This window comes from Electrona antarctica (genome assembly GCF_951216825.1).
Source record: "Electrona antarctica genome assembly, chromosome: 18".
Taxonomy (NCBI): domain Eukaryota; kingdom Metazoa; phylum Chordata; class Actinopteri; order Myctophiformes; family Myctophidae; genus Electrona; species Electrona antarctica.
Window position 1 is genome coordinate 33,846,248 of NC_136799.1, and position 14,632 is coordinate 33,860,879.

Genomic DNA, 14,632 nt, shown 5'->3' on the forward strand with positions numbered 1-14,632 from the left:
AAACGTGTTTTTCAAGACCCTTCACCTTTTTTATTTTTAATAACTTCATGCTTCTCACTATTCCACAAAGTGCTCTCTGGCTCTGCACATGCCAGCAGCTCCAACAGGACACCGTCATACGTCTAAGTATAAATCAGGCTTTTGTTCCTTTAATGAGGATTGGAAGTTGGGTCCCCAACACAAAACATTGCGTAAAAAAATAATATTGCTCATTGTCATCCCCGTTAATGAGAGTTGACATAATTACTACGACCGTTTCTTTTCTAATTAGCACACTTCCAGCGTTGCCGCAGCTAGTGGCCGGTGCAAAAAAGGGAATCAGACAGGCATGCTGAACGGGAAACAAAAAGAAGTCCATTCGCTATAATTAGGTAAGACATGAATGCCTTGGACTGTTCTCAGCTGGAAATGAATCGCAGGGGTTCTGGTCGTTCCCAACAAGTTACATTTCTACCCACAGTCCACTAATAAGCCTCTAATTGTCTGTGCGATCACACAGACAGGCAGCCACTGCCTCCGTGGAAGAATTCCCTGCCTCCACCACGGGCCCTCATTCAACGCACCAAATTATATGAGTTATTATTTATTAATATAACCAGTTAAGCCCTATATACTTTGATGTTTGCCAAATAGGGAAAATAGCCGTAGTTCAGCTATTTTTGCTACTTTGGAAAATCATGACAATTTTGAAAATCTTTGAAGATTGTGAAACTTTTTTCTATTTTTCCCAACATGTTCGCCTATAATGACATGACCAAAATAGGGACACCATGATGCAAATAATTAACCTTTAAATCCCAGAATAAATCAAGTATAAATCAGGTCAATATAAAATACCCTTGGTTCGTTGTGGACTGTTGTTTTCTCACTAAATTTACTGTAAGAGCTGATGTTATGGTTCAAACCAGTTGATGACAGATCCACTGTTGAATACTTGTGGATATCGACGTATGAACATTGATCAGTCTTCTGAGTGTTGACATGGTAAATGACCCGACATCCACAACATGGTGCATTCACTGGTGGCTGCCTGTCACCCTTAAGCCCCAGAGAAGGCTCTTCAAGCGACGGGTCATTCCACATGGAGGGTGGGGTCATTCCACAATCCTCCATCCAGCCACAGTGCATTGCACTGACCTCACAGAGCCTCGGTGCACCGACAATATGTCAATCCGATGTGCCCTAAGGCCTTAAATTAGCTGTCAATTAGTGCAAATTAATCAACTCCTCGCCTAATTAAGCAATGCCAACGGGCAGCTACCAAACATGCCATTGTTGAAAAGACGAGAAGCTGGAGCTTGAAAACCTACACTGTGAAATCCTCAGTGGTAATGTAACTCTGAGAGAGTGTAAAAACAAATGGACCTGTAATGTAAGGTTACGTACGGACACACACAGGACCACTGCACCACTTTTCAACCCATCTTCATATAATTGGTCCTCAATAATGTTCATGATAAAATACCACAATTTTTTCTGGTGAAACCTGACATATGAATTAGTCAAATTTAATGACGACCTAGTCCCTATAGTCACCACCTAGTCCTTATTGGCTGCCACGTCTCTAAGCAACGGCATGCCTCTCTAGACTACCATGGCCCGTACTGGCAACCTAGTCCTCTGGCCTATGGGACTAGACCTGCCATATGGGACAGCAAACAATGGCATGAACAGTTCACTCACTGATCCATGTTCCGATACAGGAGGGAAAAAGTAAATGTTTATTTTCTACTCGGTCTGTGTCTCATAGGAGGGCTGTGGGCAATTCAGAGACCCGTCCACCAGCAACATCATCGTTGGGCAAATTTATTTTTAAACTATTTGTTTTATATAGGCCTATATATTTAGATTTGTATTATCGCCTGCAGTTTCTATTAGCTTGGATACCCCATCGATGATGTCACTGGTGGACGGGTTTCTGTTAACTGCCCACAGTCCTCCTATGGGACACAGACTGAATAGAAAGAAATTGTGCTATTTTATCATGAACATTAATGAGGACCAATAGTAGGACCAAGTGTGTGTGTCTGTACATTTAGGGCTTGTTTGGACTCAAGCACATGTTCCGAGTGTGTGGGATATCAAAAGCAAGTGAAAAATATTTGTGCCCTTGATCATGTATTTTATAAATGTGGACTCAAAGAAATTGAAGTGTGTGTGCGTGTGCGTGTACGTGTGCGTGCACGTGCGTGCGTGCGTGCGTGCGTGCGCCTTTCGTACACACTAAAATCCTCATGTATCCATTTGTAACCAAAAGTGTACAACTGTTGTAAATGTTGATTCCTACAAGGACCATTTGGTTACATTTGTACACTCTTAAGAGCTATTTAACACTGGATTTTACTGGGTATAAGTGCTTTGGGGAAAGCGAGCGGCCAATCCTCTAGCAATGTGCTTCAATGTTTTTCTCCTGACTTACAGCTCTAGATGTATGCCGTCATCAAGTTGCCTCCTGCACTCACCCTTCAGCTTGATTCAGCACTGCAATGGCTGAATCCCACTGTCTTTGATCTATATATATATACCAGCAGTACATCGTCACTCTGTGTGTATGCTTTAGGACGAAGCTAGATAGATGCATGGCTAGTTGAAGAGCGGGCGGTGATCATTCATTCTGATTGCATATGTGAAACATTCAGCATTGGAGGTCCATGGTGGGGGGGCTGGGCTAATGCATAGTTATGTTTCAGGGTGCAGCCCAGTGCAAAAACCCCATTATCTTATGACCTTCGTAGGAAGTGGAAGTTCTTTATTCATCCTGGCAAATAGATGTCAACTTTTCCCAATCACCATGAGACAGGGATGTAATATTCAGTGTATTTTTCAGCTGTTTTGTATCAGTTTATGACCTGCTGCAAGAAATGCTCTCTGAAGGTTATGTCTGATTATACTTGGGTGCCGTGTTGTGGACCGATCTTCAAGCTCACAGCTTGAGTGAGCTTGTAGATCTGTACTCTCGACAGATTCAGCTAATTGAAACTAGCTTAAAAATATAACTTTCTTGATTCAGTATTTAGATATTTCATATTCATCAGACACACTCCCTTCCTATATAAATCCGGTGTAGTTTCAAACTAAAATGTAACCATGTTAGACTCATTTTAAACATACGTCCCTGCTTCTGGTGACTGATATTGTCCCTCTAATGCATGAGGTGGCTGTGTTCTTTTTAATTACTTATTTTATTTATTTCATTTTCCAAAACAAAAAACATAATTGAAAAAACTCAGCCCCCTCATGCATTAGAAATGGGTACAGTGGGTTTATGGTAGGCTAGGAACCCACATGTCTGATGAAATGGATATCTAAATACTGAATCAAGAAACTTTCCTGGGGTGCACACAAATGCTTGAGTAGATGTTAAAATGACCCCAAACGTATGTTTGAAGGTGAAATATTAAATATTTCATATTAGTATAAAACATAGTATGTGAAATTATGGTGATGTGCTATATACTTAGTGTTTTACTGGCAGTGGGCCACACAAAATGTGGCACTTATCAGGAGTTTATATGAGATTATCTCCAGTCCAGACACATGGACACATTATAAACGGCTAGACTGCTACAGAGCCACACTGTAAAAAAAAACTGTAAAAACAAATTCACAATTAAGATGTCAATCTTGTGGCTATAGGCTAGCATAATGTATATGCCGGCAGAGCTGCTTTGCCTTTGTTGAGTTTAGCCTCCACACAAAGTGCCCCATGACCCTGGGTTTGAGGACATCCTGCAGATTCCTGCTCATAATGTTACATTAGGACTTAAATTGCCAGGGTAGAAATGAGAAGAGTGAAGGGAGGTGGTGGTGGTGGGCATGCAGATAAACAAAAAAATTCCAACAGCTGTTTGCTTTTTAATCTGCAGCCCTCAGATCCTGAAGTCTTTGATGGGCAGCCCACTCTACGCGAATGACTGAACTAAATCTTCCCTTAATCTACAGTCTTATTAGGCAGTCTCTCTCCTGCATGTAAATCAGGATGCAAGGAGCCCATTTTCATATGGAGAGATGGATTATTAAAAGCCACCACAGATGAAACTATTTCACTATACTAGCCTATACTGTTGGAGCCAAAATGCCCTTTGGTTTATTTTGTTTTGTTGTATTTAAATTAATTGTTTGGCCATGATGATGATGATGACTTTGATGTCATTCTAATCACAGTGGGTGGCCCTAATATATACTTCAGGTGGAGAAGTGTGGAATTACTACTCACCATGGCAACCAACGGGGTGGTTACTTTACTTATACTTGGTATAGTAAGTGATGTGACCCATGGTGTGCAAGGGGGAAAGCCAAATAGTTTTTGACCGTGATCTTGATGCCATGCAGGTCGGCGTTCAATGCATTTCGTTTGAGTTGTACATGTATGGTGTACACATACATATCCGAATGTTACAATTCTCTGGACATTGAAATTGAATTACTTGTCTCTACTCAACCCCGTTGCCCCTCGGTACACCTACCGGTATTATATTCTTCAACAAACAAAACATTACTATAGCTTGCAGCAGAAGGAGAAAAGGTGGCCACATTTATGTTTCGACGTTTGAGGTTGTCGCGCGTCCAAAATATAGCAGATCTACAAGCTCACAACAATGCATGACCATGCGATGCATGAGCATATAGATGTATATATTCGGGGCGCAACCACCGTCTTAGCGTAACCCAATTGCCAGGTCAACCTGACACTTCCCTGTGTGAATAAATGGGATGATCATCCCAACAGGCTGTCATTAGCATATCCTATCACCGATTTCTCCATTAATGAAATTTTCCACTTAATAGGCCCTAATTAGTTTCAACTGGTCATCCTGTAATTGCAACAGCAATATTTGTTCTCCCGCTTAATCAGTAGCTCAATTTCAACTCTTTGATGTAAAATATGACTTTGCAAGGGGATCAGTCATGCTGTCTGTTTATTGTGTCCCTGTTGAGTTGACTTTAAGTCTGTATGGGTTTAATATCCATATCCCTGCCCCTGTTAAAATGTCTTAATGCAATTTGCAATGCATGGAGCAGTTGTTTGTTGATTGATTCATTGATGTATAGACTATACAAATACTATGGAGTATATTTGTAGTAATTTATATAGACTATATAGCCTATAGATTTTGTTTGTTTGTTTTTGTTTTAATGATGTAGCCCAATATTGCGCACGGTTGTAAACTCGAAAGCATGCAATACTGACAGAGATGACGACAGTGTTGGAAGATCTGTTCTTTTCGGTAAAAGACACCGCTGTATGTTGGCTCAAATCAAGGCAGAGGCGAGGGTGGGTGTCTAACTGTCTATCCTGTTAAACCTCGTTTCTCTTCATTCATTTGGACTGCAACGACAAGACAAATGGACTAGACTATATGTCTGATTCCACTATCCGCGTGTAGCCTATGTAACATATTTAAAAAATGCTTATTGCATTAAAGATTGGCCCGTGCCTCCCAGACATCCACTATTACACTCTTTTGAACAAATATTATTATAATGGTTCAGATTCACGCATGCTATATGCCCTATATATAGCCATAATTAGCCAATAATAGGCAGCATACTCAGATTTGATATAGATTTGATATAGGCCTACTGCACATTGCAGTAGGCCTTATATAAAAATAGCATATAGTTTGGGATAATAATAATAATAATAATAGGCTAAATCGAAAGATTATGCATTTGGCCCATGCATACTTCTGAAATATCGCTTTGATTTAATCTGATCTGTCGAGGGATTAGCGGTCTGCAGTGCCAGGGTGTCCCAATATCGTCCAGCTGTCGTTTCCGAGGGCCTTTGATATATGTGATTTTTTTCCCCCTCCCATAACATCTGGAGATCAATTATCCATCCGTGGATGGGCAGAGATCATCTGCGACTGCCAGTGATATGCTATATTTATTTTTTCAGTGCAATGGGATACTTTGTGTTTGTGAGCAGTATAGGCTAGGCTTTCAAAAATATTGAAGTATATACAGCCACTTCCCTTCGGGAGTAGGTATATGCCTATATATTAAAAATAAAAAAGTATATTAAATGCACTATTTTATTCGGTCTGCAATTTTCAATGCATTTTTATTTTATTTTATTTTTTAGCTCCCCGTCATATGTTATCTTCATTTATATCTATATAAATACGTTCCCTTTTATCCAAAGCATATTCGAGAGAGAGAGAGAGAGATGGAGGGCGTCTGATCTGATGCATCCTGCATCCATGGTGCACAGGAATTCTGCCCAGTAAAATCCAGTGTTCATTTATCTCCGAGTCTGAGAGTGCACAAAGTGAACCAAATGGACCCGTTTGGTTCCATTATTATGCGCTCTCTGGGTTAAATGAACACTTTTCATTTTACAGATTTTACAGTCGGGATCGCTCTCTTGCAGCTGATTGGCTACCGAGTCCCGACTATTGCTGGGATGGACCTGTTGGATAAAAAGGACCATTTGACGAGGGGATCTTGTGTGTGTTACAACAGTGGAACATGCACTGTCTGGGGACCAGCCTGTGAGAGGAAGGTGAAATAGGGAATAGGCCTATAATAATAGCATCAAAATAGCTACAATATGACAGGGAAACAAGGCGCTGTGTTGTCGGAAAGTTTGAATATATCGAAAACCTCCGTGGGTCCAAATGGAGGAAGCAACAACTACCTCCAGTCGAAGAGCAGCTCAGCCCATCCGCCTAGCAGGTGCACGGGCTTCGGCATCCACGAGATTCTGGGGCTGAATAAAGAGCCGTCATCCGCGGCCCCGAAGACTCATCTGGAGTGTCTGCCGGCCGGGGCGCACCTGCTCGCCGCCAGGTCCATGCTCGGCCCCGCCGGCATCGGAGTCGGGATGGGATTTATCGGCCCCGGTGGGATTCCTTCATTCTACGGTCAACCAGCTTTTTTGGAAGTGTTGTCAGACGCGCACAATCTTCACCTCCAACCCCATAACAGAACTGTAGGACCGCTGGAGGCCAGCCAGTCTGCCAGCTCTGGTGATCTTTATAGCGAATTTCACTTAACACGTCTGTCTGGAATATGGCATTGTCTGTGATATTGTATAGGCTAATGTAATTGTCGCGTGTAATATTACATATTTTTAGACTGCTGGTGTATCTTGTAATAATAAATATATGATTACCGGTAATAAAAGTTTGTATAATGTCATTATTATTGTACAATTATAATTATTATTAGCCTATATTGTATTTTCTACAGTGGAATCTTTAACCATTGGTTGACATTGGCCTATAAGAATATCATAATGGACGGGATGATGTTAGCCTCATTTTAAGACCTTTTCATGTTGCTATAGAATAACTGTATAATGAATCAGGGATGCTTTATATTAGTGGGTGACTTCTTAATGTCTTAATGTCTTTTTTTAACAGATTCCGATGATTTGTCTTCAAATGAAAGAAAGCTCTCAAAGTCGTCTTTATGTCAGAGCAAGAAACGCAAGAAAAGACGTCACCGGTTAGCATTTATTTGATTATATTATTATTATTATTTAAGGGGTGATTTGTTTTTTATTTTGTTTTTTAAATGTAAAGTTTAGGGGGGGGTCTAGCTTCGTTATAAATGTAGCTCTTATTATGCAACATTTTCTTTAATGTTGCAGGCTAATTATTTCTCTCAATTATACCATTGTTGACGAAAGAAAATCCTTGCAAAAATAGCTTGATATTTTGATTTCTCATTCAAATGTGCCCTTGTTGTCTGCATGGGGGAATCAGATATCAAATAGAATATTTGTAATACGTCTTTTTAACGTAAATATAGCCAACAAGTCTAGTTTGTTTTGCAATTTTAGGGTAATCGAAAATTGTTGTTTATAGGCCTAAACAACAATTATCTTCTGAGTAGGCTATAGAACGTTACATTCTGGTCCACTTTCATACACTCACGGGTTTAAATTAACACGGATGATTTTTACATTTAGCTAATTATGACCCTTTTTCCAGAACGATATTCACATCTTATCAGTTGGAAGAGTTGGAAAAGGCCTTTAATGAAGCACACTATCCTGATGTATACGCACGAGAGATGTTGGCTATGAAAACAGAACTTCCCGAGGACAGAATACAGGTAGGCCTATACAGCATAATTATGTATCTCTACTATCTCCATTTATCATTCATTCGAGGGGCCAATAGACATTTGATTGTAAGCCTAATCATTTGGTCCGTGATTAGTTTGTTGAAATTGAAAAGTATAGGCTAATATATAGAGCCTGGAATTGTTGGTTTTCTAATTAATGGAATGATAATTGTATAGCAATATAGGCCTAATGAGGGAAAAACCATGCCATGATATATAAATGTTGTATTATTAAAAGATGGCGCTTCTGAATTAGTTGTATAGCGGGCTTTGCTCATAATACTGAAATGCAAAGCACTTGTCTCAAAACACTTAATAGGCTTATGGAATTTTAGGGTATACGGCTACATAGTCAGAGTTGCATGCATGTGGTGCATATAGTAAGGCAGGCCTACTTGACAAAATAGTTAGCCCTCTAATGTTTGGGGGGGCAAGATAAGTAAGCCCACGTCAATCGATCAATGACGCTCCATTCCTGTCTGAACAAAGATCCTCGCCAGAACAGATCATCTCTCATCAGGCGCAGTTGGATGTGAAACAATTTGTTCTCGGGGAAGAGCACTAACGACCTAATCAAGCTATCAAGGCGGAGGAAGATTGCAGTGTGACCTGCACCATCCATCTGCCCGAGCGCCTTTTAATTTCGTTCTCATTACGGCGGCTAGCCGCGAATAAATAATAAAGGAAATAAATAAATAAGCCCAGCCAGCCGTGCATGCCGAGCCAGGCCTATTCCAATCCTAAATAAAATTAACACCCAATTTTCTCATTGAGTGTAATTAGTTAAATCAGACGAGCTTGCCACGTACCGGGGGAGGCAGGCTCGAGACGCGGGGAGTTCAAATGAAATAACTACATTGAATTTATTAGCACGGGTCAATAGCGCCGCTCCCCCGAGTCCTGCTCGTTTAATTTCCCGTGATATTTGCCCGCCTGCCCGCCATCGATTGGGCCTGAAATTAACTTATTTTTCAATCAGCCTCAGAGTGCCCTGGGGTCGCTTCTCCTCACAGCTTCCACACCGGCTTCCCTTTGAGGGCCAGAGAAGCAATTTCTCATAAAAAAGTATCTTGTATGAAATAAGCGTTATCACCGGAATTACCAGAAAATGGGTTTTGATCATTTTCAATTTAATAACGAATCTTGTTGATAGCCACTCCCTTTCTTCTCTCTCTCTCACACGCACACACACACGCACACACGCACGCGCACAGCCATCAGAGGTGGCCAAGTAGAGTGTTCAACAGCTCTGTGTTGTGGTATAAAATCAATTTGGCCTCTCACTGAGCTGACAGATAGCCAGGGGCCCCTACCAGTTGTTGGCTGTAGCCGAGTGAAGTGTCTTAATGTGTCAAAGCATCTCTCCGCCACCACAGGTTGCTAGAGATAGGCTCTGACAGGAGGCAGGGATCCCTCACACCTGTAGCCAGTATATAGGTATGGGAAATCAATGGACTCGAGTGAATGCGCAGTTGCTTTTTATCTCAAGTATCACCCGAGAGATCCACAAATAACTGGGATAAATATCCACTGAAATACTAATAGTTTTCATATGCGAATAAGAAAAGGAACCGTTGAATTGAATCAGCTCCGTCCACTGTTTTGCTTGTACAGTACGATTCTCAGTGTTCTCAGAGAGTGTGCAACTTAATGGTTATTTGTACACTCTCAGACCTAAAGTTTTTAGTATAAGCCTTATTTTAGTATAGTTTCGACGTATAGTATTTAGCTAAAAACAACTGTAGCGGTGTCCATGCTCTGCTATTGACATCTCAGATCTGAGCTCAACGTGCAATAGCCTATCTCCCCTGCCCAAAGAGGGGTTTGGTCTTATATCACCAGTATGTTGTGCGAGAGACCTGGGTTTGAATCCCATGTATAATTCTTATGGAATTTATAGGACGGAACCCCTTTTGGGGTTCTTGTTGCCATCTACAATATATAGCAAACATCAGCCTCAGTCCTAAATGGGTTAAGGGATTTTACTGTGCTTGATTTAGTGTAGATGGTGTTTCCTGAACATTGCTAGTTCATAGGGTTGGACAACATAATATTTATATCATTTATATCGTTATTTCGGTATGATGATATGAGGGTGTTGTCCTTTCCTGGTTTGAATCACTTACGCTTTATTGTATACTTTAACAAATTGTAACAAGTAGCAAAAATATAGAAGCTCAACAACATTCACCTGGTGCGCTGTGAGCTTGTAGATCTGCTATTTTTGTTATTTCTAAAGATTAAAAATGTAATTGATATTTTCGTCACAATATTGATGTTGAAGCACTTGGACAAACATATCATGATATATATTTTTTTATCTATATCATCCTATTAGATTACTGCATGGACATGTGATTATTAAATTTGTCAGTAGCTGATTAATGTGTCCCACTGTGCCAGGTGTGGTTCCAGAACCGTAGAGCCAAGTGGAGGAAGAGGGAGAAGTGTTGGGGCCGCAGCAGTGTGATGGCTGAGTACGGCCTGTATGGGGCCATGGTACGCCACTCCATCCCTCTGCCCGAGTCCATCCTCAAGTCTGCCAAGGACGGCATCATGGACTCCTGTGCTCCTTGGCTGCTTGGTGAGGCTTCTTTTTTTTTATAATATTTATTTTATTTGGAAAAAGCAGTACAATAACAGAATTTCTATGCATACATAGGACACAAGTGCAGTTCCCAGGATTTTCTTTTTCACCCCTCTTCCCTCCCTCCCCCCTCCAAGTGACTCCATCTCCAGTGTCTCTGTAACATCCTTGCTTTCTTCAGGACTACATATGGCATCAGGTCAACACTTAACAGGGGCAAAGGGCAATATCGCTTCAGAGTGTACATTTCAGAAGGAGAAAAAGAAGAAAGAGCTTGGTGAGGCTTCTAAAGATGATTCACACAGTAAAATCCTTAACCCATCAAGACCTGAGGCAGATTCTACAAATGCCTTCTAAATCGGTAGTTCTCACACTTTCAATCATTTAATAAATAATAATAATAATAAAAAGCTAGTGCAGCTTTTGTATTTTCAAATAACCAACGCTAAAATCTAAAATGACACAAATTATTTGCCGGTTAAAGGGGTTGTAAGTGATTTGTTTTTGTTAAAATAAGTGATAAATAGCTCTATATTCTCACATAGTAATTATAACTATAGTGTTCACAGGCGTCTCTCCAGCTCTTTAGTAAACATCATGCAGGAGAGGAAGTGATGAAACAAATAAAAATAAAAATGAGTAGACAACATTGGAACTGGAAGTTCTCTCTCCTGATTAAGATTGGTATCCCTATGAACATGTTTAGTTTGCTAAAGAGCTGGAGATCACTGAACAAACACTGTACACTAGTAATGCTATTGGAATATAGAACTTTAACTTTTATTGCATTTTTATACATTTTTTTAAATTATTATTATAGTTATTATATAGTTTATTTTTTGCAAAAACATCACTTACATGCAAGCTTTGAACAACTGTAACGTAATGGATCCATAAGTGTGAGTATTGGGAGTATTTTATGATATGAAGATGTGACAATTGACAGTAATATCAGGAATTCTTTTCAGTTTGAACATTCTGGAAGTATAGGATTATGCCACATTCGCTCTATCTTTGAACAGCTGTTCATAGCATTTGTATAAAAGGCATTGTCATACTGATTAGATTATAATTTACTGACCACTCATGCCTACAAAGCAGGAAATTAGGCCTATGGATTCCTGTATTAGCAAAATATACAGGCCTCACTCCTCAATGCCTATTCATATTCCAGTTTTGGTGACCAGTGACCACCGAAAACTACATGACGTCACGCCGCAGTGATAAGAGACTCACCGCTCACCCTAAAGGTTCATACATAGTCTGGATTTTCGGTGGTGAGGTGACCAGTGACCACCGAACTACAACATGACGTCACGAGCCGCGGTGAAGAGCAAACCACCGCCACCGCTCCAGCCCTTCTCTCTGTTTTTACTCACCACCGCTCAACGTTATTTCAGCTCCGGTGGTCAGCTCACCACCGGAGCGGTGGTCACCTCACCACCGAAAATCCAGGCTATGAAAAGGCCTTAACACATCTCTCTGTTTTTACTAACCACTGTTTTGGTGGTCACCTTATCACTTAAAACTGGAATAATCCAGAGCAAGAACAAAAAAGCATGGGAATACATCACATATATAAAATGCATTTATCAAGAAACATGCGTAAGCTAAGAACGTAACTAGAACATATCTATATAATGATACTATACATATATACTTGCTGTACATATATACTATTAAGTGCTATGACTACATACAATGTAATTATTGTGCTTTCTACATGACATGCTATAAGTCTGTTTCAAATGCTATCTAAGTCTAAAAAGTGCTGTCTAAGGGGGTAGGGTAAGTGCTATGGGCCATGATGGAGTCTGAAAAGGTAGGTTACCATGTGACGCTTTGAGTATAACCACTTTAACCTATATACTAGTTAACTGGGGTCCCCCAGGGCTCTATATATGTCTTCTAGTATTTCCTTCTACACCAAATTGAGAAAATAGCAGATGGATGTACAAGATCACAAGGTGAGCACACATTGCAATGTGTTGTGAGCTTGTAGATCTGCTATTGCTCCAGAATCTGGTTAAGCTCTTCATATTTCAACAGGCTTTTTTTGGCTGATGCTATTTTTTCTGTCCAGCACCTAGCATTGGATCTATTATACATGATGCCTTATTTAGAACAACATTTCCAAAGAAAAAAAACAATATTTTATTGGTCTTATGGTGAATTCCTTAAAGTAGATAAAATATCTTCACCAACAGATACAGCATGTATCTGTTGTCGTAATCATGAATTGACACCCCTAAATTTAACATTGGATTCTAAACTAGAACCTTTTTGCTTACTGTTTTCAGTTCAAGATGGCTTTCCAAACATCAGATGCAATTCTAAATCTGAATACCCGCAATTCTTTGCAGGGATGCACAAAAAGACCTTGGAGGCAGTGGTCGCCCCTCCAGCCTCAAAGGCCGACACGCCCCAGCAGCCAGCGTCTCAGAGGGAAGAAGAGGGCGAGGCAGAAGAGAAGAGGGCAGAAGGCAAGTCCTCAATTTCTAAAGAGGAACTGAGAGAAAACAGCATTGCTGCACTCAGGGCCAAGGCACAGGAGCACAGTGCCAAAGTGTTGGGGACAGTTTCTCATGACAGACTCCTGGAGGGCAACCAGGAGAGACAGGCAGCAGAGGAGAAAGCAAGTGAGCCTGTGAGTCCCACAGAGGACACAGAAGGTCCCTAGAGACTCTAATCTCTAATATCTTAGTTACTAAGGACTATTGTTCTCTTGAGGCAATGTAGTGGCCTGACACTGTTTTCAGCCTTTGAGGACTTGCCTGGGTTTATTCAAATTCATTGTACTCCACAAGGTTTTACACGTTAAACTCATATTAGATCACTACTGTAATTAAAAAGATAACTTAATTGGCCACCTCTTGCTCGCTGCTCTCAACGATTACACCTTTGCACTTTTTCTGTCTAACTTTCAAACTTTCTTAATTATTATTGCTTATGCATTGTAGGCTTTGGTTTGAGAGATCATTTCAGTGTATATAGCATCTACAGCTGTGTATACAACCAGATGAGTGAGGTTTTAACCTACTGTTTAATGTTTATTATAAAGGACTAATATTTACAGGTAGGATTACTGATGACCAATGAGCGGCTAATTTCTCAAAGTTCCATTTTAGTGTCTTTATTGATTGAATAACTTGTATAGTTACTCAACGGTGACATATGAACCATCCCAAGACAAGAAAGTAATTGTTGTCCTGTATTGTTCTGTATATAATGGAAATGATAATGACACAAGACTTCTTGTAGTCTTAAAAATGTTTGTGTTTTCATTTCATAATCCGTATAATACAACATACAAAAACATGAAATAGAAACCAGATTTTATTTTTTTATGGATTATTGTATCATTCTTCAAGAGGTCTAAATCAACAAATTAATTAGGATTTAATAATCTCATACAGTAGCTCCTGAAAGCAAAAGGCGAACTCCTTCCAAAACATAATACGCTAACCGGATAGTGATACAAAGATATGTTTCTAATCCCATGAGTAGTTTACTTGCCACTTGGTGCTCTGCTAGCTAAACTCTACTCATTGAGAACTTGAGAAGTCTGTCCTTGGGTGCACACTTGGACTGTTCCCAATAATGTGTTATATCTCAGATTAAACTAGGGGACCAGTGCTTTGGGGATGGCAGCCAGAACGTTTTATTGAGTGGTATGAATGGGTACATTTCAAACAAAAGCGCAAGTCAATACAAAAACTACGAGGATGAAACCAGGAAAAGCACTATAAGACATCAGGATCCTCCATTTTCAATTCATCAGAACATTTAAAGACATACAAATATACACTTCTATAAAAACAGGAAATCGTTCAGTTAAAGAAAGTAAAAAAGGGAAAAACATGTACAGTATGGGGCGGGAAAAAGGAGGGGGGACTTTGACTTTTTTACAGGGGCCAGTTTCGAATTGCAGCTGTCCGTAGGTGCTCTTTGAGTGCGGATTTGAAG

At 40.2% G+C, this 14,632-nt stretch overlaps 1 protein-coding gene across 1 annotated transcript; it reads left to right on the plus strand.

Annotated features, from left to right (window-relative positions):
- The first annotated feature begins 254 nt into the window (after positions 1-254).
- Positions 255-13,975, plus strand: vsx2 (visual system homeobox 2). The gene is made up of 6 exons (XM_079527978.1): positions 255-371; positions 6,348-6,974; positions 7,371-7,455; positions 7,944-8,067; positions 10,483-10,663; positions 13,030-13,975. The coding sequence occupies exons 2-6, from the start codon at positions 6,557-6,559 to the stop codon at positions 13,344-13,346; spliced, it is 1,125 nt and encodes a 374-aa protein (XP_079384104.1). The 5' UTR covers positions 255-371; positions 6,348-6,556; the 3' UTR covers positions 13,347-13,975.
- The last annotated feature ends 657 nt before the right edge of the window (positions 13,976-14,632 follow it).